Raw genomic sequence first — 27,622 nt, 5'->3', positions numbered from 1 at the left:
TCTTGCTAGCCAATGTATCGTGTTATACTAATCATATGTGGTTCTTATTTAAGACAGCAGTGACTCCTGAGTATCAATACAGCCCAAGTTGGGCATAAGGAACTATAAAATTTAAGACTTTTAGCTTTGCCAGGTCTCTCTCTGAAGCAGTAATTTTGAGGAGGAACAATTGCTTGACTGGTTAATTACTCCTTTAGTTATACCAGAAGGGCCATAATTAACTGTTGGTGCCTCCAGCAAAACATGCAAGTGGCTAATAGTCTCAACCAATAATTCTTCCTCTTTTTATCTATTTATAGGGAAGGATTTGAGCGAGAAGATTTGACCATTCATTACAATACAGTACCTTCATCTGTGCTTGTCTCATGTTAGTGCATAATAGTGTATTACACAGATTTTTCTGTAATTATGAAAATTAACTAAAATGTAGAATTAAAATTCACCTCTGCACTTCTTGGGCTGGGCAGAAAAATCTCTGTTTTGTGCCAAAGTTTAGACCTGCATAGCTAATTTGTGCCTCACAGGACATGCTTGTTCCCTTAAAATAGCTTCTCTGCAACCAAAAAAGAATTTTCTTCTTTAACATAAAAATGGTGAATTTAAAGAAAAATTGACCCTAACCTTTCTTCCTACTACTTAGGAGGATTGAGAATGTAAAATAATCTGGTGACACAGTAGACCACTGACCTTTGAACAGGTGCTGTCTTAGCAAGGCCCTTAAAATGAAAAGGAAGATTCAACATTGGCAAAGGACCAGCTACATCAAAATTACCTGGAGTCTTGTGAACATTCATATAGTTAGTTAGAACTATCTTAGTGATTAAAAACTGAGCTAAACTATCCATGACCTATGAATTCAGTTTCATTATCATATTAATTTCCAGGTTTATTATAATTCACACAAATTCAATAAGACATTAAAATATTTGATATCCTTCTTATTTTTATGTTCCCCCACCCCACTGAGTTAATTCTATTCATCCCCTGAAGCCTCATCAATTTTCCCCAACAATCAAAATACCTGTTGAGGAGTCTTTAACTCCAATTTCCTCCTTTATCCAATTATACTAAATTAATTCTTTCTCAAACTTAAAAAAACACATACATACTAATATAATCATGAATATGATTGTCCCCTGGTATCCACAGGGAATTGGCTGCTGAATCCCTGGAATACCATATCTAACGATTTTCAAGACCCTTATAGAAAGTGGTACAGTATTTCCATGTCACCTACACCCAGATTCCTGTATGCTTTAAGTCACATCTCCATTACATATACTAATGAAAACATCAGAGAGTATGTGAGAACAATTGCTAAACTATATTGTTAAGAAGCTATAAATAAACTATACCATTTAGGGAACAGTGATGAGAAAGTAAATCTGTATATATTTTCATACAGATGCCTTGTTTTCCACATACTTTCCATGCACAGATGGCTGGATCTACAGTTGCTGAAACCAGAAGAGGCGCATGACCAGTGTTCTTATATCACACCTTGCACTCTAGTATGTTCACATATGTACTTACATATGAAAGATGCTGCAGGTATTTTTTTCTTTTTCAAGACTACTTCTTGCCTTTTCAGGGCAACATTACTTGAAGTTCCAAATGGTCTCAAACTTGTGATCTTCCTGCCTCATCCATGGCATGTGCCACCATGACCCGCTTGAAGTCCCAAATGGAAGTGACATTAAAGCAGAAATCACTGGTTGAAGTAGAGTTGGTGGATCATAGAGCCCGTTATTTCCTATTACTCTGTCCCTGAAGTGAGCACATTGATATATTATAATATGATCTATGTATCATCTACCTATCTATCCCCCCATTTATTATCCCACAGAGATTGTGCATAAATAAGGTGTGACTTTTTATTATATGTCTTTTCTTTCTGAGCTTGGGTTCAGATTGAAACTTGAACATAAGTGAAAACTTCTTTTTATTCTTGTTGAGAATAACTTGAATGTTTCACATGTGAATCAGAAAGATTTAGGAATGAAACTTGACCCTGGATCTGAGATGCACAAAAGTAGTCATATAAATTTCTTCTTTTGGTTATAAAACATTTATCTCAAGTCACAGCAAGTTTATTGCTGTTTTAAGTCTCCTCTAGCTACAGATGAAAATGTTTGACACATAGGATTAGTAAAATAGATTGATTACATAGTGATATTACAGGTAGTTTGTTTCTCTAACATAAACAAAAAGTGAACTTAAAGCTAGAGAAGAAGCTTATAAACCTAAGACTTGAGGATGTTCAAATGATTTTAGATTGGAAATTGGCCCCAAATCCTAGAATATTTAACATTTAGGAGGACAAAAAATAGCTTTTGACTGTTTAAGTAATCAGAAGCCCTGGTTAAAGCTTGGATCATGGATGGCTGTCACCTCTGTACAATAAGAACTTTAAAAATTTCACCCCTTGGACCAGGAAATATAAAGGACATTTTGTCTTGGATTATGAATTTTAAAAAGAATCTCATGTAAAAACTTGAATGTATCTCTGGCCTATACATTTAAAAATTAGATTTGTAATATTCATATGGTATGAACATTCCAAATGGAGAAATTATTATAAAAGGGACTCTTATTTTTATTTTTTATTGTAAAGAAGCTATACAGAGGGGTTACAGTTACATGAGTAAGGCAATGAGTACATTTTTTGTTGAGCATTGTTACCCCTTTCTAAAAGGGACTTAAGAAGCTTGAAGAAACAAATGCAAATACATTCTGAAAATCAGGTCACAGTATGAGCTCACATAAATATAAATATAAAGAATGAATTTTTAAAAGGACAAAGCTAATATGTCACAGAATCAAACTGGTAATCCAAAGATCAATGCTGTAGACATCAAAATTACAAAGTTATTGGAAGTAGATAGAGAGTACATCAATCATACCTAATGAGAAGATTAAGTGCTAAGTAATAGGATTACAAGGTAATGATCTTTTCACAGAGTGATATATAGAGATACAATCCTAGATACAGTCCTAGGCCGTAAGATATATAGCAGTTAAAATGAATGAACTATACAGATAAGCATAAACAAATCTCAAAGCAATGTTTCATGCAAATTACCATCTATATAAATTTTAAAAAATGAAAATAACATTATGTGCTACAGTGGGAAAATACGTGCATACAAAGTAAAATAAAAAATAAAGCAAAGGGCCTGGCACCAGGGGTTCATGCCTCTAATCCTAGCAACTCAGGAGGCTGAGATCTGAGAACTGGGGTTTGAAGCTAGCCTAGGCAGGCAAGTCAATTATATTCTTACCTCTAATTAGCCACCAAAAATCCAGAAGTGCAGCTCAAGTAGTAGAATGCTAGCGTTGAGCAAAATCTCATATGGATAGCATCCAGGCCCCAATTTCAAGGCATGGGACTCTCTCCCTTTCTCCTTCCAACACACACACACAGAGAAATGGAAGAATGTAATGACATAATCAACTATAGGATGATAATTATTCTGAGTTCAAAAGAGGCTACTAGAATTGAAATACTCTGTGTTAGTGGTGTTTTATATCCTTCAAAATAAAAGAATCACCTATAGCAAACATGGAAAAGTGTTAAGTCTAGGAGGCTGGTGTGAAAGTCTCATGTTTTTTTCTATGTGTTTAAAGTATTTCATAATGAAAGGTAGAAACATTAAAATGAAAAATAGCAGTCTACATTTATTGCCTTTCTACATTATGTCTTACATTCCAGAATTGGGATTTCCAAATTCTGAATTCCTATATTCATGAAGCAAGAGAACTGAAAAAACCAACAAAGATCTCTTCCATTCTGTATCTTAAATGATCTTCTTCCCATTGTGATGAGGAGAGCAATAGAAATAAGAGCATGCTTATTATTCTTCAAAGCACTTTCATATATATTTTTTACCCTGTCCCCCAACTGCCAGCACTTATACAAGTAACTGTCACATAATTAGTGCTTAATAAATACAAACAAAAGACAAGCACTTAGTAAAATCCTTAGTGTCATATAATGAGTGTGTTTTCTGAGTGCTTTTGAGGAATCCAAAGATTACCTGGTTTTAGCTAACTGCTGTGTTATTCAAAAAACATTCTGTCATCTATCTGTCTGTCTGTCTGTCTGCCTGCCTGCCTGCCTGCCTACTTGCTTGCCTGTCTGTCTGTCATATGAAGTGATCTATATTGATAGACTTTTTTCATCAGAAACATTTTAAGTTACCTTATAACAATGTTCATCTTTGATTTTTTGCTGTTTTTTCCCTCTTGGTTTTGTGCAGCAACTCACCAGATTTCTTTCGTTAAAATATCGATCTCTGCCTCTTCCTCTTCATTCAAAACTCTGCCTCACAAGGAGGCATGGCTTATTTCATTTATTGGATCCTTTGTGCCTCCATTCATTCTTTCTTTCTTTACAATGAATACTCCCATGAGGCCAGTGTAGCTCTTCCAACATAAATGGACTGCTTTGAAATCTTCAGTGACTGTCCATCTGCCTTCTGGATAAGGTCCAAATTCAAGATCCTCTTTTTCATAGCCTGATTTCAGCTTATTTCTTCAGTTCTCTCTCTTACTCTCTTTCCATTGTAAATGGGCACTGGGCAACCTCATCTTTTGCATCCTTCATGTGTGTTTTCACTATGGAGCCACTGACATACAATTTCAACTGACCCTGTCTGAGCTCTCCTGTAAAGGTGGGTGGCTTTTTTCCCCCCCTCACCCAGAAGGATAGCTCCTCTCGTGGAAGTGTAGCTTCCTGGCAGAAACACTGAATTATGTTTAAGCACATACAGAGAACACTGCAGCTTCAGGACTTTGAGGAGCATATCATTTTCAACTTCCTGAGGCACAAGAATGACATGACCTTAGGATAAACAAAGCAGTATTGATTTCTTCAGCCTGAAGAGGAGCAACCAGGGCCATTTTGTGCAGAATGTGGAGCTAGTGCTTGTAGCCAGCTCAGCAGGAGGACTGGCCTCTGTATCATATTCTCTGGGGGCCGCTATGGGGAACGTTCATTTGAAATAGTTCTTTTCAGCCAATGGTTAGTTTTTTTTTTTAAGTTTGGTACAACTTATAGCTACCCTAAAATTATTGTTGAGGACATTGTTCACTACATGATTCAATATTTTCTTTTTTTTTTTCTTCTTTTTTTTTGGGTCCGGTCGTGGGCCTGAACTCTGGGCCTGCGCACTGTCCCTCAGATCTTCAGCTCAAGGCTAGCGCTCTACCCCTTGAGCCACAGCGCCACTTCCAGCTTTTTTCTTTTTGCTTATGTGGTGCTGAGGAATCGAACCCAGGGCCTCATGCATGCAAGGCAAGCGCTCTACCACTGAGCCACCTTCCCAGCCCTTCAATATTTTCTTTACAAGAACATTTGTCTCTGGTCTCAGACTAGAATTAACTGAATTTTAGCTCCACTGTGGATTTTGTTGCTTAGTTGGTGTCCTTTGTGAGGCTTTTCAATAGGTCAGCTAATTTTGAGGCTCATTTTCAGGAAATATTTTCAACATAAACTGGGTGTGGCTGCCTCATTCTAGGATTATCATTTGCCACCCTTTATCCAAATCTCTTCTGATTCCAACTTTTGTCTTATCATGTATATTTTTATAATCTACCTTGTAGGATTCAGATGGAATTCACATGTAAGTGCACACAATCAAATTTATAATGAAATAACCATACATGTGTATATAAAACAGAACTCAAAATTATGCTATGGTTTAAGGAAATGGATAGAAGAACTTTAAAAATATTTGGCTTTAATTTTATAAGTTGGGGTCCTTTATCCCTCACAAAAATTGAGAAAAAACAACTTTATTTTTATTTTATCTTTAAACAATGTATATTGGGAGCCGGGCGCTGGTGGTTCATGCCTGTAATCCTAGCTACTCAGGAGGCTGAGATCTGAGGATCAGAATTGAAGCTACTCTGGGTAGGGAAGTCTGTGAGACTCTGATCTCCAATGAACTAACCAAAAGCTGGAAATTCAAGTGATAGAATGCTAACCTTGAGGGAAGGAAAGAGGGAGAAACAAATAACAAGTTAGACAAGAAATGAAATCACTATCTTACTTATGTGATTGTAACCCCTCTGTACATCACCTTGATAATAAAATAAAATAAAATAAAAAGAATGCTAGCCTTGAACCAAAGAAGCTTAGGGAGCAGTGCCCAGGCTCTGAGTTCAAGCCCCAGGATCAGAACAAAACAAAACTAAAGGGACAATGGACTGGATCATGCTCTTTGTGTACATATAAAATGCATTTTGGTCATATTAAGCCCCCTCTGTTATTCTTTCTGTTCCTTTTATTTTTACAATTTAAATGTGTTTAGCCATATTGTAAAACCGGTTTTAAGGAAAAACAATTAGGAAAATGACTGATAGAATAAATGGACTGAACAGTACATGGACACAGGGTTTAGGGTTGCCCTGAGCTCAGGCTCCAGCTTCTCTGTACCAGTAGTTGTAGCCACAAAGTATTATGTAGTGTCCTGGGAACTGGAGGCAACTTCTGATTTCCAAATTTGTTTACTTTTTAAATTTTATGTTTTATTTTATTTATTTTATGAATTATAATTCAAAATAAATTCTTCTCTAATCCAAAATAATTGTAGAGGAAAATGTAAAATTTCTAAGGCATAGATATGAAGAAAGAAAAGAGATAATGAGCAAAAGAACCTGAGTTCTTCTCTTAGAAAAGAGAAAAAACATAGTGTCCGGGCTTTAAATGCACCAGAAACAGTAGAAATTACACTCTATCCCCTTACCAGCCCCACATAGTGCCAATAGAAACTGCTAGACACACTAGTAAAATGTGGGAATTTATTGGCAAAGAGATACCTGAGAAGTGGGCATAGAGCTGGCTGGTGAGAAGAGCTGAATGCCATCCAAGACCAAATTTCAACATCCCATCTCTGGTGGCAGAAAGTGAATATGGCAGAGACGAGCACAGTCAGAAAGTATAAATTGGGATGATGAGACAGTTCAATCCTGTTTCTATCCACAGGCATTTGTCAGGCTTCTGGTTGGTGCACAGTTTGGGAATACTGTTACTGAAACTACTCAGCTCCATGTAACTTATCTGGCGGTGGGGTGGGGTGGCAGTGTGTGCACAACTCACACACAGATAAATCTGTACTTATGTTGAATGGTAATTCCTTTTTACAACTACTTAGTGGTAATTTTTTTAAATGAGTATTTTTGGCTGTAAACCTTTCTGGGAATATATGGATCTGTTTAAGTTTTCCTGTGGGTTTTAATTGCCTGTTTTGTTTTTTAAATTTCACAGTGTGTGGACAATATACGTTGTAATGGCTTAATGACTATAGTGTTTGAAGAAAATTCCAAAGTTACTGTGCCACATATGATTAAGTAAGTGTAAAAGTCCTTTCCCTTGCATTTCAATCAAGATCAAATTGACAGAGAATGTAAAACCTTGAATAAAATATTGCTGTAGTAGGAGTTATTATTAAAAATCTTTCTTGGCAGCGATAAGATAATTGGTTTATGTCGTGCCATTATAAATAATAAGACTACCAAAATGGTTTTTCAGATTCACTGTTTATTATCTTCTAAGATAGAAAAATTGCCTTTCATAATGTTCACATACACCCTCATTCACAAGGTTCAAATTCAATATTTAAAAAAATTGAATTAGTGACAGATGTGTTTAAAGTTAGGGGATGAATCAAGCTGTGGTTCATGTAGTTTGGCATGGTCCAAGTAGGTATGAATCCTATTACTCGGATTTGGGTGGAAAGATGTTTAGATCTTGAACACACTTCAAAAAAAATGGTTGGGCTCTGATACTTTCTGACCACGGCCTAGAACTGATTTTGACAAGTGGCTGCTTCAGACAGCCATCTTGAACTATAAATACCTAACAAAGCGAATCTTGTAGCTTACAGGGATTATTGGGGAAGCTATACTTTTGAATAAGAAGTTACATCAATAAGTATGTGCTAGAGCTTTCTGTGTTAATACTTTTGTATCCACACTATTTTGTTTTCAAATTCAGAATTATTTGGGGAGTGTTTTGAAATGGACTGCATTGTTCCTTAACCACATTTTCTTGGTTATTTGCATTCCCAGTTTTAAGAGCAAAGTGTATTTTAAGAGCAATTTGGCTCTAACTTTTCAAACAAAAGTTACTTGAAACTAAGAACATGCTTCTTTTATGTGTGAATATTTTGAGGTCTGGACTGTTTATGCAGAGACAAAATAAATAACATTGCATTTTGAAGGATGACTTTGCAATTCTGACACGTTAACAATAGTACAACTTGTAGAACTGAGTATGTTAGTGCATAACACTAGAAAATATAAATAAAATTTAAAATATTTTGAGACTAGTTCTTTTAAAGTTTCAGAGCCAAGATTTTTTTACATTTGGTTTTCTAAATTTTTAATTTAACATGCTTCTTTGCTTACTTTAAAATGTACGATGCTAAGATTAAGAATAAGTAGGAAACAGTCTGAAAGCATAAATTATGGACTAATTTTTTAATTCTAACCATTCGATTAGAGTTTTCTTATTAATTTTTTTAACCATAGGAGTCTTATTTTAAACATTTCACAGAGTGCTATATATTATTTTCATTCTTTTTTGGAAAGCAACCTCTGAAGATTATGTGTCCATGAAAGAACTAGAATGTATCAGTCAGAAGGTTAGGGACAAGTTAGAATCTCCATACCTCCAGGAAGCCATCCATCTTGTATATATACAACTTGTTAATACTGAAGACAATTTTAATTTTGTGGCTGGCACCAAGATGCATCTATTCCCTTACCATACCAGTTTTCCCATGTCGTGTTCAATCTCAGTTGCTTGATCATTTTTATGTAGAACAAAACTGCCTTTGGGTATACAGCACTGATACTTGAATAACTAGGAACTGCTATTCTTCTAACAGTCTTGGGCTATAAGGATTAAAACTAAGACACCTAGACTACACTAGTTACATTTCTAAGACAGGGTGAAGTTCTATGAATTTATTCCTTCTAGTTTTCCCAGCCTCATTGAGCCTGATTCTCCTCAGAGGAAAGAATATTATTTTACCATCTCTGTTCCAACCTAAACTCTCTATGCTTTTTTCTGTATCTTTCCATGGCTACATGCCATGGTGGAGGAATAAACAGTTTTTAGAGTTAAAAGAAAAAATATCATAGCATAATTATGTCTTATTATTGACATAACATCACTTGGTAAGCACTCACTTCCTTTTCAGATTTGTCAGTCCCAAAAGATGATTTGTTTTTGATCTCTCACAATTGCTTTTTATGTTTACCACAAAGGAGTTGCTATTATCCTGGGAGGCTTAAGTAACACATTCTACCTTTCTTGAGAATCCCTTAGGAAATAAAGTAAGATCCTATTAAGTAATTTTGTAATATTTAATCTCATTTATTAAAATAAAAATGAGATAATAATTTTGAAGGACAATGGTGTAATTTCATTTTAAGTTAATTTCATACTGACTGCAACATTTTCATCTGTAGTTTGAACAAATGAATTATAACCGAACTATGTGAATCTCAAAGTACAACCAAAATGCAAAATCATGATAATTATCAGGTGAAAAATATCCATTTAAATGGTATCTAGTTAAAGCTTTCTTTCTTTTAAAACCATTTGACCCTAACTTTCTTAGAAAATGGAGATTGTTGGTGGTTAACAGTGAGAGAAAAAGTGATCATTTCATTCAGATGTTTCAGAGTGGATTGATGGATTCAAAAAAGTTACTCAGGTCATTTTTTCAAGAGAAGAAGTTAAGAATCAGAAAAACAAAGTTGGTTGAGAGTTATATGAGAGTAGAAGAACCACACTGTTATCAAGAATTTCCAAAGATGTGTTTGTATATTCCAAAATCAATACAATGACTAAAGCTCACAGGCTACCCTTAGTCAGGCTGGTCATTGAAAATGCTCTTTCAGGCTGCAAATTCAATACTTCTGTCTGTGCTGAGCAAACTCTGAGCTGGGAATCTTCTAAAAGCAAACTAAGAAAGCTATTGATTCCTTTGTTAGCCAAAGAAAATAAGCATATAATTTGAAATTTCTCAAAATGCTAAAAGATTGAACTAATGGTTCTCACAACAAGCTGACTGATGTTTAGAAAACAGCTAGCTGGCTCACTGACAGTCATAGATCCTGTAAGATAGCCTTTAATTAAGTGGTGAAATCCAGGGTTTCATTGATTACCTGTAGTGATGCTTCAGGCCAGGTGAACAGGAATCTCAGAAAGTAGCTAAGGTTACCAGTGCTCCTAGTCATCCATCCAGGATGCAACAGCCACATGGTGGGAAGGCCGGGGGGGGGGGGGGGGGGTGCATGGAACCTTTGTCGATGAATAAAAGTCAAGTTTTGCAGGCCAGCAGTGGTAGGTATTGTTTAGGGGAACATATTTCACCTACTGCTATTGTTTAATGAACTGAGTATTGATGTCAATTTATCTATTAAGTTTTATTCAGAAAATTTAAGCACCTTCGCAAGACAGGAAGAATGAAATAAACAAATTAGGCATTTGGTTCAAGAATATAGGGAAAGATACCCTAAACTGTAGAAAGGTGTTAGAGATAAATGATTGAAAGAACAAATACTAATAAATACACTGAGTAGAACTGGGAAATAGCTGTTTCTAGAGGACAAAACACAATTACATAAAATTTGATATGCTATTTATGATATAGTAGAAAGGCTATCTCCTGCTATTGTTTAAAAATGTTCACAGAAGCTTTATCCAAAGTAGCTAGACCAAGAAGAGCCTGAATGATCATTATGAGAATAAATGACCATAATGATCATTTATTGTGGGAGACCCACAATACTGACAGATCTGAGCACAGTTATGACTGTGCTGTGTGCTCTTCCCTGGTTGGTTAATGTATTTCTACCATGTACATAGGTCTGATGCCCGTCTTCATAAAGACGACACTGACATCTGCTTCAGTAAAACCCTCAACTCCTGCAAAGTGCCCCAAATCCGCTATGCCAGTGTGGAGCGCCTCTTGGAGCGACTGACTGACCTGCGGTTTTTGAGCATTGATTTCCTCAACACCTTCCTGCATACTTACCGTATTTTCACCACGGCTGCTGTGGTATTGGCAAAACTCTCTGACATCTACAAGAGGCCTTTTACCTCCATCCCTGTCAGGTGTGCCTTTCTGTTTTCTGTCACGGTGTAGATGTCTACCCTAGGGTATTGACTCACCTCTGAACCTTCAATACCCCATCAGTAGAAGTGGTAAGAAAGGTCACAAGAATTGTCCAGGGAAGAAATTGAGCACCCTGAAGTCTTCAAGTAGCCTTTGATTATTATATATAAAAGAATCATTAAGGGGCTATCTTGTTAAATTGCAGGAGATTCTGTGAGTCTGGGTTGGACCTAAGTTCTGTAGGTTTGACAAGGTCCTCCAAAATGATAATCTTGTGTTTCTTGTCCTGAAGGGACTGCAGTGGAGGAGCAGGGTCTAAGCAATTCCTAATGGGTATCTAGGAACTTCAGAAAGGACCGTTTAGACTATTGGAAAGCCCCACAGTAGAAATCTAATTGTATCGTTGACTTTAAATGGAGAGACTATGTTCTCCAGTGACCTCTGAGATATTGTTGTCACTGGGTCATCAGCTTAGTTAACAGCATTTGCTCTTCTTTTTAGGTCATTAGAGTTGTTTTTTGCCACCAGCCAGAACAACAGAGGCGAACATTTGGTGGATGGAAAATCTCCACGACTGTGTCGCAAATTCTCTTCCCCACCACCACTGGCAGTGTCCAGAACATCCTCCCCCGTGAGGGCCAGAAAGCTGTCCTTGACTTCTCCCTTGAACTCAAGGATAGGAGCCTTGGACCTGACCACATCCTCGTCTTCCAGCAGCCCTACCACCACCCATAGCCCTGCCGCGTCCCCACCACCACACACTGGTAAAGTACCGTTGGATCTTAGCAGAGGCCTCTCTTCTCCAGAGCAAAGTCCGGGATCTGTAGAAGAGAATGTAGATAATCCCCGCGTGGATCTGTGTAACAAGCTAAAGCGAAGTATCCAAAGAGGTATTATCTAGCTCATCAACGTGATCACATCCCATTTTGCTGATGCCTGCCTTCCCACCTTGCCTTCTAGAACCCTCACTCCTTACTTTACTACATTTCCTAAAAAGTAGAATACATATTACACAGTGGCTAATTTGAAGAGAACTTTCCCGTAGCTTTCCCAAGCCCCTGCAGAACAGAGAGCAGACTTAGGAGTCATCCTCTACTGTCCAAGGCTAGCTGTAATCAGTTGTATATGGAAAAGCCAATGGTCTGGATGCTGTTTCTGGAAGTTTTTGGGATCTGGTTAAAGCTGGCTGGCAAAGAGCCTACCACAAGGCTTTTAATAGAAGCAACTGTTCTACCACCTGTTTTGCTCCTACCGTTTTCCACTATGGATGACCTTGTCCAGTAGCACTAAGATGTCTGAACAGATTAGTTATGAGGCCGATACTCCAGAGACATAAAAAGAAAAACCAAAGCAGAGACAATGTTAATTATCTGTGACACAAACAAGATGGGATTTTGTTTGTTTGTTTCTCAGTTCTTATAATTTACTTCAGTTAGCACACAGTTTAAAAACTCACCAACACATTCATAGTATGAAATGAAACAGCATTATAAGATATTCCACCCTCAGGAAGACAAAGATACTATGATTGTCAAGGCTAGCTGTCAGTCTGAGTTTTAGAACAAAGGAAGAATGTGAAACTAAGTACAGAAGAAAGCCATTGCTCAAGTGACCATACAAGAAAATCCTCAAAAAGTCTGCTTTCTCACAGACATTATCTTCTTTAAATTAATAAAAAATATTTTAGCATAAACTCTATTTAAAAATGTAGAAACTCACTGGGCACCGGTGGCTCATGCCTGTAATCCTGTAATCCTGTAATCAGGAGGCTGAGATCTGAGGATCACAGTTCAAAGCCAGCCTGGGCAGGAAAGTCCTTGAGAATTTCATCTCCAATAAACCACAAGAAAACCGGAAGTGGCGCTGTAGCTCAAGTGGTAGAGTACTAGCCTCGAGCTGAAAAGCTCAAGGACAGCCCCCAGACTCAGAGTTCAAGACCTATGGCCAACAACAACAAAAAAAGGTAGAAACTCCTTAGGTAACTAAAGATAATGCTCCAAGGCCATTTTCACAGACAAATATGGACTGTTTCAGAATATTTTTTTTTCTTTCGTCAGTTGTGGAGCTTGATCTCAGGGCCTGGGCACTGTCCCTGAGCTCCTTGCTCAAGGCTAGCACTCTACCACTTTGAGCCATAGTGTCATTTCTGGTTTTCTAGAGGTTAATTAAAGAGAAGACCCTCATAGACTTTCCTGCCTGGGCTGGCTTTGAATCGAGTAGCTAGAATTACAGGCATGAGCCACCAGTACCTGACAGACAAAATGGCTTTTAACATGTAGATTAAGTCATATGGTTTCTTGTTTAAATTATCTATGATTTATCACATCATATAGAATAAAATAAGTACATTCTCCCATTCTCCCTTCCAGGGACTTTGGGTCTTGAGACTTGAGTGCATCCTCTCTCTCTCTCTCTCTCTCTCTCTCTCTCTCTCTCTCTCTCTCTCTCTCTTCTCTCTTCTCTCCTCTCTCTCTCTCTCTCCCCCCTTCCCTCTCTCCCTCTTCCCTCCCTCCCTCTCATTCTTCTAGGCTTGCATTTGCCATATTCCCTATCTACTGTACTACAGTCCTATTAATTTTAGTTTGTGACCCAGAAACACCTTGGCTCTCCCTGGCTTAAAACCTTTGCCCTTGTTCTTTCAGCCTGGACAGCTTTTCTGATGCCAGCTCCCAGAGATCAGTGGCCTTGTATATCTTATTCACATCTGTATAAGTAGTACCTTGAACAGTACCTTGTAGGAAGTAAATTTTTGTTAAGTGATCTGGGGCAGTGGCTCACACCTGTAATCAATCCCATCTACTTGGGAGGGGAAAACTTAGAGGATCATGCTTGAGGCCAGCCCAGGTTAAAAAAAAGTTAGCCAGATCTTTTATCAACAAACAAGCCAAGAATGATGGTTCATGTCTGTGGTCCCAGGTATATGAAGGCTTAGCCAGAAGGATCATAGTTTATGCCAGACTCACCCAAATACCTGAGATCTTATTTGAAAAATAACTAAAGCAAAAAGGACTGGAGACCTGGATCAGGTGGTACAGTGCTTGTATACCAAGCACAAGGTCCTGAATGTAAACCACAGTACCAACAAAACAAAGAACAAAACAAGAAAAAAAATTGTTAAATGAATGAAAGAAATGAAACACTCGGCGAACTAATAGAGATTCCTCTGGTACATCTCATTGTTCTATTTGTTTCAATGTGGGCAATTCATTATGCTTGTAAAATCTCAACCAAATTGGCAAAGAGCTTTTTACCCCAGTATTTCACAGTGGACTTGTTTATTGGTACTGTAAAAATGGTGCAACAGATCCACGTGTTTGAATTTTAAGGCTCAGCACTCAGATGAAAATTCAAGCTTTGTTTTCTGTCTTCTTGAAGCTTCTATGTGCTGTCTCTTTAAGTTCACTTTAATGAGTTTACCGCATAAAATACTTAATGGAATTTTAACTGGAAGGGTTGTCATCATCAAAAATAGCATCTTTTTTTTAAAAAAAAAAGATGAGAAATTCTTTAAATTGACAAGTTAGCAACTAAGGAGGAGGAAAGGGGGAAGATAATTAAAAAGTCATTAGAACAACAAGCTCCAGTGAAGTACTGATGGATTCTTCTCAGAAGGAGTAGCACAGGAGCTGACAAGTGATGTGAGGTTCCAGACAGCACTTGGGTGCCTGTACAGAGTGACAGACAACTAGCTCCCTCTGCCCTTCCTGAGGCCAGTATCCTGGGATATTTGGGAAGTGTTCTAGGGCCTGGGAAGGTCTTTCCATTTCTCTATTGGATTGTGCTAAATAGGAAGAATCTGGAGATGAGTCTGGATTTTTGTGTGCTTTCGAGGCAGGAGAGCTTCAGAAACAAGCACTTCAATGTCAGAGCTGAGTATGCATGGAGCTCTGCTTGCTTGCTCTTGGGGTTGAGAGGGTCTGTGGCCATCACATGGTCAGCTCTGTTCAGGCATCCATGAGGGCATCTCTGTGTACTCCAGAGCTGTAACCCTGGCACACAGTGAATAGGGTTGACATCCTTTCCTACTCCAGTTCTGTGAATAAAATAAGCCCAGTTGTTACCAGAGGGGTAGCTGGAATCTGGAAAACAGAGGAAACCACACCTATGAGCAGAAGCACAAGCCAAGAATAGGCATGTGAACATGGGAAAAGAGGTAGGCCCAGTTCTGGTCAAGGAGAATGATGCATGAACAAAGGGCTAGGGTAGTTCCCACAGGTAACTGACATTTAAGAGAGCTACTCCTGAAGGGGAGCTTTTGAACTGGGTTGAAGTCAGTGGCAGCTCTGTTGAACAGATCCTGTTACCATGCTTCCTAGGGATTTCTAGGGTGAAACAACAAATATACACCCAACTTTGTTCCACTTGCTCTTCTCTTTGTTCTATTTACTACTTAATGATTTTTAAGTTAAGATAGCTACTGAGCTATCATCCTCACTACTCAGAGAGCTGAGACCCAGAGGATCTCCTTCAAAGGCAACCAGGTCAGGAAAGACCCCAAAGACCCATCTCCAATTAGCTAGCAAAAAATCTAAGCTGGAGGAGTGGCTGAACAAGCAAGACGAGTGAGACCACAAGGAACTGAATTCCTGTCTCTGTAGTGGCAAAATAAGAAAAGTAAAAGATAACTAGTTCCTTAGTTAAGTGCATTCAAAACAATATCTCCAATACATTCACCTTGCAAAAAAAGCTAAGCCTATTAAACAATACTTTTTTTCTTGCTCTCCAACCCCAACCAACAACTACTTTTTTTTTTTTTTACTTTCTGTTTATGTGAGTCTGACTATATTAAGTTCTTCATGTAAGTGGAATCCATGGTATTTATCCTTTGCTCACTGGCTTGCTTACTCAGTGAAGTATGTTGACATCTCATCGTGAGATAATATGCAATAGGGAATCCTTTGCCTTAAAGACTGAATATTCCATTGTGGGTATATTTTCTACATATGTTTATCTTTCCATGGACTCTTCTGTTACTTCCATCTCTTGGTGATGGTAAATAATGCTGCAGTGAATGTAAGAGTGCAACTAGCTCTCTGAGTTCTCCATTCCAATCATAGATAGATAGATAGATAGATAGATAGATAGATAGATAGATAGATAGATAGATAGATAGATAGATAGATAGATAGATAGATAGATAGATGTCTTAAAGTGGGAAGAACCTCATTGGCATTCTATCTCCCCAATAGTCCACATGCTCACTAGAACTTAGTGTGTGTTAATGTTTTATAGCAGTCATTCTAGTGGATGTGAAGTGGTAAACTTTACTTTTTCCCTCTATTTCTAGAGGTTTCCTTTTACTTTGGCTATTCAAAGGATATAGTTATGAATTGGGAGGGGCATTATTGGGTTTGAACTTGCTAGACAAATGCTCTACCATTTAAGACACATCCTCAGCCCCTTTTAAGCATAGATAGCTTTTTCAGATAGTTTATTTTCTTTTCCTATGCTGGGATTCATACTACCCTTCCCCTCTGCCTCCCAGTGATTTCAGGACATGTACACCATCCAGTTTGTTTGTTGAGATAGAATCTTGCTAAAGACTTTGTTGTTTGGAATGACCTTGATCTCTGCCTTCTAAATAGTTGAATTTTTTTTAGTGTAAGAAGAAAAGAAAAACAAAATATATTCCTTTATTACAATCTAAACACTTTACAAAACTCTTGAGAGATTCTCAGTCATCTACCCATTGCTCATTGTGGTTACATGCTCTACATTAACTCATTGGGTAGGAAGGGAGGTTCTACTCTGGCCACCAGCTTGTCTGGTTTGGGCTTGTTGAGATGAGGTCTTGCTAACTTTTTTCTTGAGCTAGCTTGAAGCCATGATCATCCATATTGCTGCCTCCTGAGTAGCTAGATGTATAGATGTGTGCCACTACACCAGGCCCTTCCTTAGAAAAAATAATGTATTTCCTATCTTAATCTTAAAAATGTTTCAGGTATAGTGCAAAGAGACACGTGGTATATCTGTAACTAAAAATAAAATATATGAGGAAATCAGGCAATGCAAAACAAGGGAGTAAAGATATGTTCGGAGAGGGGTGAGGTTAGTGAACAACTACCCTAGACTCCTCATAACTTTGCTTTTAAAAATTGTATTCTTATTATCTTTAAGTAGTTGCACAAAGGAGTTGCCATTCAACAAATCAATTTATGAATACAGTGCATCTTGATTGATGTCACCCCTTTCATCTCTTTCCTCCTTTCCTTTCAACCCAACTCCTCTCCTCTGTTTTTAATTTTATAGAATAGATACTGAAAAATGTAAGTATTTTCTGCACCCAATTCCTCCCTTCATTCATCTACCTTGTAACTGAATTTCCCAGATAACCAAGACAGCGATACAATCAGTTTTGTGATTTATACTGCAAACTAGGAATATGTTAGCTGTAGAGGTCCATTGTTTTTGGCTTGTTTGAGACTTGATAAAGAAAACCCTGTGAATAAAAGCTTAGAATTAAGACTTGGGTTACAGCAGTTCTCTGGCATTTATGTGAACAGATAAAGCAGAGGAATCATAGGCTTAGTATTTTCTTTTATTCTGCAGTTGTATGTGGATATAATACTGGTTGTGATTAGCTTTAGGGGAGTGATAGATGAATACTTCTGGTGTCTAAAAGGTCAGTGTGCTAGTGTATGCATGTATGTATGTATATACTTCCGTGTGTGCATGTAGTGTCTGTGGAGGTCAACAGTGCTGTTCTGTTAACCATACTATATAGTCTTCAAAATTCAAGTTGGCAGAGAACAAGGAGATGCTGATCTGTCTTTAATTTAAATGATGTTTGCGCATGCTTTGCATAATATTAGCAGTTAAAACAGTTGGCAAACTTGAATAAGACTCTTATGCCAAGAGTTTATGCATTTTCTGCTTTTCACTTCGGGACACCACCGCACCCAATCTGCTTGTATGATATCAGTTTTGTTCATGACATCCATACCAAGGCCAAAGGTCTCTCTTTCTCTCTCTCTCTCCCTCCCTTCCTCCCCACTTCTCTCTCTCTCTCTCTCTCTCTCTCTCTGTGTGTCTGCTCTTCACATAGCCAGTATCAGAGCATGCTCTTTGAAAAGTGCTAATGACCTTTGTTCAGTTTTACTGTCACTGTAATGATAAATGCCAGTTTAGCAAGTTTTTCTGGCAGGAGAAATTCAAGTGGAGTGAAGGGAAGGTGAGAAATAGGAAACATCCCTCATTGTGTGAGCTTCACAATTGATTTTTTAAAGGGGGAAATATTATACAACTGAATGTCCTCTCAACCTAGTCTCCAGATTTGCTCCGGCTCTCCCAACAGTAGCGTCCCTTCCCAAGACCAGGCAGTTCCTACCTTTTTCTATTCCAAGTGTTTTTACAAAACATGATCGCCTGACTCAGTTTCCCCACAGTGACAGGTTTTCATTGAAAACCAAGCCAGTGGCAAACGAGAAAGAACTTAAGGACCACTTGCTTTACTGGAGCCCTGAGTCCATCAATGTTCATGGCTGCACACCTTAGCTGCCTAACTGTGTCTGCACAGCCCACAGCACCAGTATCTGTTTCTGTGTTCTTAGTTTGAAAATTGCCTGCCTGTGGGCTGAAAATGCTCCCGATTTTAGCATTTGTTTTGTGCCCACATCTGCCCACTCGTCCTGCCAGCAAAGCTGTTTGCATAGGGCTTGATTGAAAGAGAACACACCAGAAGGAAATACCACCTCCACTTCACCATGTTGGCATGCTTTCTTCTCCCTGTAGGTGCCTGGTAGCTTGCCTATAATTCTTTGCTTCCCTGCTCACTGGGGACATTAAAGTCCTGTCCAGTTTTCTCATTGGGAAAGGTTTGGGAGCTTACCATGTTGCTGACTAAAGATTTTCTCTTTTGACTCAGATGTATGAATGAATGAATGGTTGAATCAGATGAAGGACATGCATTTGATATTCAGTTTGCTCTTATAGAGCAGATGCCTTCCATTACAGATTTTTGAAGGAGCTATTTAGAAAATAATAAAACAAACAGCTAAGCACTGATTTTTTTGTCTGCATCTTGCATCACTGCCAGTTTTACTGTAATTATGTCATTCAAGGAAAGATTCTAACCATTTTCCTTCCCTAGCCCTTTTGAGTCTCAGAAGATTGAAATTGTAGTCATATTTCTAAGGCAGCCAATAACATGCAAGTGTAAAAATGGTTTTTTATGAAGTCATTATGGACTTCGTAAACTTTGTTGACTAAAATTTTGAATGGATGAAAAGGGAAGTTGTTCAGCTGACCAAGGTAATGTAAAACTCGTGTAAAATTAGCTTTTTAATTGAGTATTTGTTAATTTTTAATAATATTTTTCTTTCAAGAGGCATACACCAACTTACACTTTGACTTGATGAATAAACCAGTGGCCTAGATAAACAGCAGCCTAGATGGATGATCCCAGAAAGATGTTCTTTTGTTCTTCAGAGATTAGCAACAGCAGCAGGGCTCTTGTTGAACCCACTCGACAATTCCTGAAAACAAATTTCCTTGTGCTTCTTGTTATCTGTAGTTGGAGCTCAGAGTTACTTGATGAGGGGGTGGAAATGCTCTATGCCTGAGCTGTCCCATGCTATAGTCCCTAACAGGGGACACTGAGCATTGAAATGTGGCTAGTACAAGTAGTGAACTGAAATAACTTTAACTATAGTCAATATAAATCAGATAATGATGTCCTAATATCCTAGGGCATCGTTATCTAGGGCTAATATAAATATGATTAGTGCTTCCATTTTGGTCAGTGCAGCTGACCTGAAGAGATCAGATCCTGAAGAGCTCCCCAAGCTTCCTGACATAGGGGTACATTAACAGATTAAAATGTTGCTTGCCCTAAGGGGAAAGCCCAAGCAGAGCAGTAGCAAAGTCTTCACCTTGATCTCAATGTCACTGGTAACCTGAGAAAAGTCCTCTTTTGAGACTCTGAGAAAGTCAAAGAATTCTTGAGGCAGGAGATCACTGCATAGCCCCTGTTCATTTAACACATGCTGTTGTAGTGGACAGAAGGAGCAAGCCAAGGTCATCCAAGATCAGCCAGGCTCAATGACGTCAACAGATTCCAGTCATAGATGGAGAAGATCATATGTAGGGTTAGTCTCATTAGTATTCTGCTGAGATAGGACTTGTTATCATATTAAAGATCCTTAAACATGTAGACTACTGACATGCTTATCCTTAACAACTTCCATTGCTGGGCATGAGACTGACGAGGAACTCTTGGATTTGAGGCTGATGGCTAACATCCCTGCTGTTTTCCAGCCACAGTGCTGGAGTCCGCACCATCAGATCGAGCAGGAGTGGAAGGCTCCCCAGCAACAGAAGCCACTGAACACTCACCTTGCCGATCTCCCTCAACTCCCCGGCACCTCCGCTACCGCCAGCCTGGAGGTGAGAAATCAGAAAATAATTCAGAAAGAGAAGAGTGATTACTAGCTTCAACATCTTTGTTTTACTGTTTACTCCCCAGTTGTAAAAATTAATTGGAAGCAAATAGCATTACATAAGACCAAGGAGTGGAAAAACAAATGATGAGAGAATAAATGAATATCTCATCAGCTGGACTGATGTTTGATCTTTGCATTACATTTGGTGCAAAAGAACATTGAGTAAGAGCCTGTCCTAGTTCATTAGTGAAAGAATCTCAATGCTGACTTAACCTAAATGTTGCCAGATTCTAGAGCCTTAAGAGTCCCAGTGAGCTCTTCATGATTAGGCTCACCCAGACACCACAGATGGGTGGAGGGTACTTATTTGTAATGCTTTCTAAAAAAAAAAAATCTAAAATAAAATCCAAATAGCCTGAGAGCCTATCATTACTGCTAGTGGAAGACACTGATATATTTTCTTGATATGTGGTCATAAAAATTGGGGAGAATGATTTCACAAATTGTCTTGAGATACAACACATGAAAACACAATCAGTTTTATCTTCCCGTTTTCTATCCTTATGTTTTAATAAATTTATCCAAATCATGGTGGTTTTGAGACATTTTTTTCTCCTCAAGACAATTATTTCAAGTCAGAAAAGAAAGTTCTGCAGTTATGAAATGAGTTTCACCCCAAGTAACCCAAGTGAAGGCATTTTGACTCTCATATTTATGCTTTAAGTAGAGCATTTTGTCAACAGATATAAAGTGCACAACTCCAAATTGTCTTATCATTTGTGTCCCAGCCACTCCAAAGAGGCTGTTAGCATTTGCCCTTGGCTCTGAAAGCAGCTAGAAGAGTCTGGGTTAGGCCATTATCAGTGTTCATCTTGGTAGATACCAACCTTCAGGGATTTCAAGTACCTGCTCAGTTGTGGAGCACCCTGCCGTTTGGCTGGTTCTCGTAAAGGAAGGTGACAAGCTTGGCTTTCCTGGCTAACCATAAGACTACTAGGGAATTAGCCAAATAGAGCCTATGTCAGCACAGGGCTTAGACATTTGACTATTGTCACACTGGACCCTCTTGAGTTCATTGCCTCCTAGAAGAGCTTAGGGGAAAAAGGCAATGGAGACATTCTGCCTTTTATGTATTTACTTGTTTTGTTTTGTTTTTTACTATTACTAGAGCCCTATCTTAGATTCTCTTTTCATGTTTAGACTTGCACATAAAGATTTTAGTTTTATAAGGATTATTTGGAAGTGCTCATTTGCAGGTTAACAAAGTCCTTTGTATCTTTCTTCAAGTGACGAATTCATATAGACATAGGAACATAGGAAGGAGGTTGGAGTCAGTGATGAAATGGAAGATCTGAGAAAAGACACAATATTATTTTTTCTCACTGCTTAGCCAATATTTTGCCCATTTATCTGTCTGCTTATCACCTGCTTTCATACTGGAATAGCTTTTTTTGCTTGTTTATTATTATTATTATTTACTTTTTTCTTGTTTGTTTACTTATTTATTACTTAAAGACGATAATTTTGGTAGCAAACTAATAAAACCCCCTTAGGTCAGAACTATGGCACACTGTTTTACTGAGAGCCTGAGGGGCAGGGGCACTGACACTAGCACCAGCATTTCCAAATATTGTATGCAAAGCATTCTCTGAATGAAAGGGACTGCCAAGGGTGCTTGTTGTACCTTTTGATTTTAGAAGGGCCATGTAGAAGGTAAGCCTTTTTATTGTCTCATTTTTTTTGTACTGGAAATCCAAACCAAGGTCTTTTGGCAAGTGTTATACTACTGAGAGACACCCTAAAGATGCTTGAGAAAAAGGAAATTCTTTTTTTTGGGGGGGGTCCGGTTATGGGGCCTGAACTCTGGGCCTGGGTGCTGTCCCTCAGCTCTTCAGCTCAAGGCTAGCACTCTACCACTTGAGCCACAGTGCCACTTCCAGCTTTTTTCTTTTTGCTTATATGGTGCTGAGGAATTGAACCCAGGGCCTCAGGCATGCAAGGCAAGCGCTCTACCACTGAGCCACCTTCCCAGCCCTGAGAAAAAGGAAATTCTATTGTAACATGATGTAGAATCTTTTACAAAATATTGATATTGAGAAACAATTCACATGCCATAAGATTCTCCTTCTCCTTTCCTTTCTTTTTCTGCCTCTGGGGTGTGAACTCAGGCCCTCATCATCTCCCTTGACTTGCTCACTTGCTGATTCTATACCACTTTAACCATACCTCTAGACAAGATTTTTCTTGGTTATTCTGGACATGGATTCTCATGGGCTTTTCTGCCTAGGTTTCTTTTAAGCCCCAATTATCTGAGTAACTAGAATTACAGACATAAGCCCTTGGTACTGGCTTTTATAAAATCTGCCTTTTAAAGTATGCAGCTTAGTATATTTTACATAGTCACAAGGCCAGGCAGCCTTAACTCTGTTTAATTCTAATCTCTTCCCCCTAAAATTCTTTACCTAAATGCATAGATGCCTCATTCTTATTTTCCTTGAGTCCTGGCAACCATGAACCTAGTTTCTAAATGAACTCACCTATTTTGGACATTGAATGTAAAGGAAGCCATGAAATATGGCACCTATTAGGATTGGCTTCTGTCTTATAGAACCCAGAACTTCAATCCTTGTTTGGGTGAACATTATTCTCTCTCTTTTTGTGTTTGTCTATTTTGTTTGTCTTTTTTTTGTTTATCAGTTGATAGGAAGTGATGTTTCTATCTTTTGACTAAAGTGAATAACGGTGCTATAAATATCCATATACAAGTTTTTGTGGGGACATGTTTTTCTCTTTTAGGCTTTAGTGAATAATGCTGCCATGAGTATTTACATACAAGTTTTTGTGGGGACATGTTTGCCTATTAACAGGGTGTATAGCCAAACTTTTCATCCAAAGCCAATGTAGAAACTGAAATGAGAATTTTATTATGGAGTGCATCTGTGTGCCTCACCATTCTACTTCCCTTCTCTTTCGCTAACCAGGCCAGGTAGCCGACAATGCCCACTGCTCTGTCTCACCAGCTTCTGCTTTTGCCATTGCCACAGCTGCAGCAGGACACGGGAGTCCACCAGGTAAGTCCACCAGGAGACATACGGGCCAACTGTCCTACACCACTGACTCCTGACTGCCAGGGTCTGATGATTTTTGGAGCTTCCTCGCTCCTTTCTGAATCAATGTGTCTACCTCTCTTTCAAATAAGCACCTTCAGAAGTTCTGTCTTTTGCAACATCATGAACAAACCTTGATGACATTATGTTAAATGAAATCAGACAACATAGATAAATACTGCTGGATCTCAACTATATGTGTAAACTCAAAAAGTTGAATGCATACAAGTAGAGGGTAGAGCAGTAGTTACTGGGAGCTGGGATGATGAAAAGTCTCAGACAAGAAGACTATGTTCTGGAGATCTGTTGTACAGTACAGTGATGAGAGTTAATAGTGTATTCTGTGGTTGAAAACTGCTGAGAGACGTAGATTGCAAATGTTCTCCCCACACAAAAGATGTGTGATAGATGGGTTGTCACTTTGGCCAATCATTCTACAATGGATGCATCTCTGAAAATATCAAATTGTATCTTATAAACATATACATACAAAAAAATGTATGTGTATCCTCGATGTATGAGCATCCTCGATGGTGAGTCACACAAATAGTCTATGGGTTCTACTTCTGTGAAATTCTGTATCTGTATCAGGTTACTTCTCCTGTGTGGTTTATGGTGTTCTTCAGCCTTGTCAGTCAACTGGCTAAGAACATGTTTCCATTTTAATTGAGACGAGAGCTGAAAGCATGTGCAAGGGAGGGTGTGGGGTGGGCAGCCTTTGTTCCGGCTGCTTCTCTCTTCATTTCCACTAGCTCCATAATTCCTTCTGAGTTACTGACAGTCCACATTCAGTAGAAAGAAGTGCTTAACATAAAAGCAGAGTGCTTTAATAGGTGGAAATTATGTTCATTGTCTCTGTCCTCTTCTCTCAGAGGCAAGGGAACACATTATGTTGAAACAAATCTGTAATTGGGTTCAGTAGATCTGTTGCCGTGTCTGCTTCTAAATGATGGCTTCCAGTCATGCTGTGTAAAACCATGAGAAGCCGTGTCTTGTTCAGTAGCTATTGTCGCTTACCACAAAGGAGTCCTTTTCTAAGATCTATGAACTTTTACTTACAAAATACTAGTAGATACTCTTATGTGGCTTCTAAATTGGGGAAGGGAGGTTTTTCACAATGAGCATATTCTTGCATATTCATTTTATTATTTTAGTTATCTAGGTGGAAAACTTGTAAAGTTATCATATTCTACTTAACTGTTTTGCCACAATACTTTTTTATGGGTGTTCTTTGTCCCAAATATTCTTCAAATCCTCCCCTAGCTTTCTGTCAGCACAATATAGGGCCATCTGAAGTGTCCTTATCTTGTAAATCCAGTTGGCTTCATGTATCATTGCCTTCTCTAGGAATAAACATCTGCATTGAAAAGGAAGGGATCCTTTACTATGTTTTTGGCAAATTTAATCATCAATTGTGGTTTTAAAATAACTTTTCCTGTCTTCCTGGTCTTGCCTTTGGAGAAAAAAGTATATTTGGAAATGTAAATTCATGGTTACAAGGTTTTCTAATTTAGGTAGTGTTTGTGAGGAAAAGTAGTTAAAAAATTAACACATGATAAGCCTATTTCCCCAGTTGTTGGAGCCTAAATAAGAAAGCATCTCTTTTACATGAGATGGTGGTGAAGATGCACTTTGATTTTTGGCTTGTCCAAGCATGTTAGTACTTAAAAGAAAAAGCAGCAAAAACAACTAAGTCTTCACTTTGGGAACACCTGTTACTTCTGCTGTATTTGGTCTTTCTTCTCTGATGGAATGATCTTAGGTAGATGCTTTCCAATGAGGCAGCTGGCCAGGCTGTCTGAAGGAGGGAGCTGCCTGAACTTGCTAAAGGAACTCAGCTGGCATGGCTCAGTGCAGGGCATCAGGAATTCCTGGTGAACAGACAGCTATCACTACAATGGTGGTGTTTATCACACTGTCTGGAACCATGTAACTCGATTTAGAAGTAAAGCTAGTAAGGAATTGAACTTGACAATGACCATGGCCCTGCTGGGAAGGTAGTGAGTTGCCCATGGATGAGATTCTATGAAAAGAGTAAGGACCAGTGTATTTATCTACTCAGAAGAACTGCACCAAGAGGGATTCCATCTGCCTGGGAGAAAGAGGCAGAACAGCTCTATTTGAATGGTCACTGAGGAAAGCAGAATCAGAGCATAAAAAGGGAAGTGCTACGTCTCATTGTTTCAATGGGTCATCCTGTATTCCTATTTAAACAATTTGTTTTTTCGCTTCCCCTCCCCAGATTATGCCAACATCAAATAGTGAAAACAGGGGTTTTACCATGGGGGAGGGACATACAAGACAACAAAAAATCATATGGTACCTTATAAATACATTAGAAGCAACAGCAAGAAAAAAAACACTTGTATCCTTATCTTAGGGTTCATTTTGCAAATTGTTTAAACAGGGATACAGGTTGACCCATTACAACAATGGGATGTACAAGACCCTATATCGATTTAGGTGGAGGTGGGGGGGGGAGTGGAGTGTAACTGTAGAGATAGGAGGGAAGGGATGGTAGGGGAAAAACAAAGGAGGAGACAACAATGCTTGATAAGAAATGCACTCATTACCTTGCCCATGTAACTGTAACCCCTCTTCTGTACAGTATTCTCACAATAAAAAAAAACTTATTAAAAATGATGTTTATCGAAATAAACTCCAAGAAATGGACAAAAAGGGAAGCGCTGGGAATATGACTTGCCCTTTGTGACTGCTCAGGGTGAGCGTGGCATTGCCTAGGAGAGAGCTAGAACGAGATGCCTGACAGGTATTCCAAGGAAGAGAGTGCGACATAGCAGTGAACTCCCCAAACACTCTTTTCATTTGTTCTCTGGATCAATTGCTGACTTGAATTCACCCTAGAACCTGGTGGGTTGCAAAGGCAAGCAAGAAGAAAGCTTGTGTAAAGTAAACTCTGATGCCTTTGGCACCTCTGTAGGCTTGCTCTTTGTTGGCTTGACACACATCGTGGCTCACCTCTGTTACATCTTGATCCATTGTAAGAAGTATGGAACTTTCTGGTCAAACTAAGGGAACTGCAGAATGGGTTTCCATGGTTTAGGCTCTTCTGAAGGTTTCTCCTGTTTTCATATTCTCCAGCCCTCTTATATCATATACACAGGAGTCTGGCCACCTGGGTTGTAACTGGCACTATCTGGAGTGCATGCTCAAACATACACTTAGACATTTGCATGATAAACTATTTATCTTTAACCGTACCTTGGAAGCCTTTCTTATAGCAGTAAAAGAAATTTCAAATTTCACAGCAGAGTAAATAGACAGCACATTTTGTTTACAAGGAAGTTGGCCTGGAGGCTCCTGACTGATCCTGAAGTCAGGAAAACTGGTTGTATTTGTGGACAGCAGTTCTGTTTATTTGTTTATCTGCTCAGAATTACCTGCTCTGCTGCCAGGAATTCAGTCTGTCTAATTCTGCACAGAATGGGAAAGGCTGAGGGTATTTTTTCCCTGTTTTTTATTCACTGTTATATTTTAGTACATAGAGTCTGCACTCTCCAAAACTGAGCCATTCTCTTCTACATCATACCTCCTTTGCTTCCCTATGGCTACCTCTCCCATTTTGAGAACAAAAATCTTGTTCCTCTTCATTAATTTAAGTGCTATCTATCTATCTATCTATCTATCTATCTATCTATCTATCTATCTATCTATCTATCTATCTATCTATCTATCTATCTATCTATCTATCTATCTATCTATCTACTATCTATCTATCTATCTATCTATCTATCTATCTATCTATCTAATCTCTATCTATCTATCTATCTATCTATCTATCTATCTATCTATCTATCTATCTATCTATCTATCTATCTGTCAGCAACAGCAGCATTTGTCATCTATCAATTATTAAGCTCTCTATCTTTCCCCTCGATACTTACCATTGTTTGACATAATATTTATTGCTAATTTATCTTTCTCATTTTCTATTTCTCCAATATAAACTCTATAGGAGCAGGAACTTTTTCCTATTTAT

General features: G+C 38.4%; 1 protein-coding gene across 1 annotated transcript in view; it reads left to right on the top strand.

Annotated features, from left to right (window-relative positions):
• The window catches only part of Rasgrf2 (Ras protein-specific guanine nucleotide-releasing factor 2), a 212,939-nt gene that overhangs the window by 119,193 nt on the left and 66,124 nt on the right, over positions 1 to 27,622 (top strand). Inside the window, exons 12-16 of the mRNA XM_013015812.1 lie at positions 7,271 to 7,353; positions 10,886 to 11,134; positions 11,637 to 12,025; positions 20,391 to 20,519; positions 23,497 to 23,586. Of these exons, the coding sequence (XP_012871266.1) occupies positions 7,271 to 7,353; positions 10,886 to 11,134; positions 11,637 to 12,025; positions 20,391 to 20,519; positions 23,497 to 23,586 (940 nt within the window). The remainder of the gene's footprint in view (positions 1 to 7,270; positions 7,354 to 10,885; positions 11,135 to 11,636; positions 12,026 to 20,390; positions 20,520 to 23,496; positions 23,587 to 27,622) is intronic.

Source organism: Dipodomys ordii, unplaced genomic scaffold, assembly GCF_000151885.1.
Source record: "Dipodomys ordii isolate 6190 unplaced genomic scaffold, Dord_2.0 Scaffold28, whole genome shotgun sequence".
NCBI lineage: Eukaryota > Metazoa > Chordata > Mammalia > Rodentia > Heteromyidae > Dipodomys > Dipodomys ordii.
Note: the sequence above shows the minus strand (reverse complement) of the source record. Positions and strands in the feature narration are given on the sequence as shown.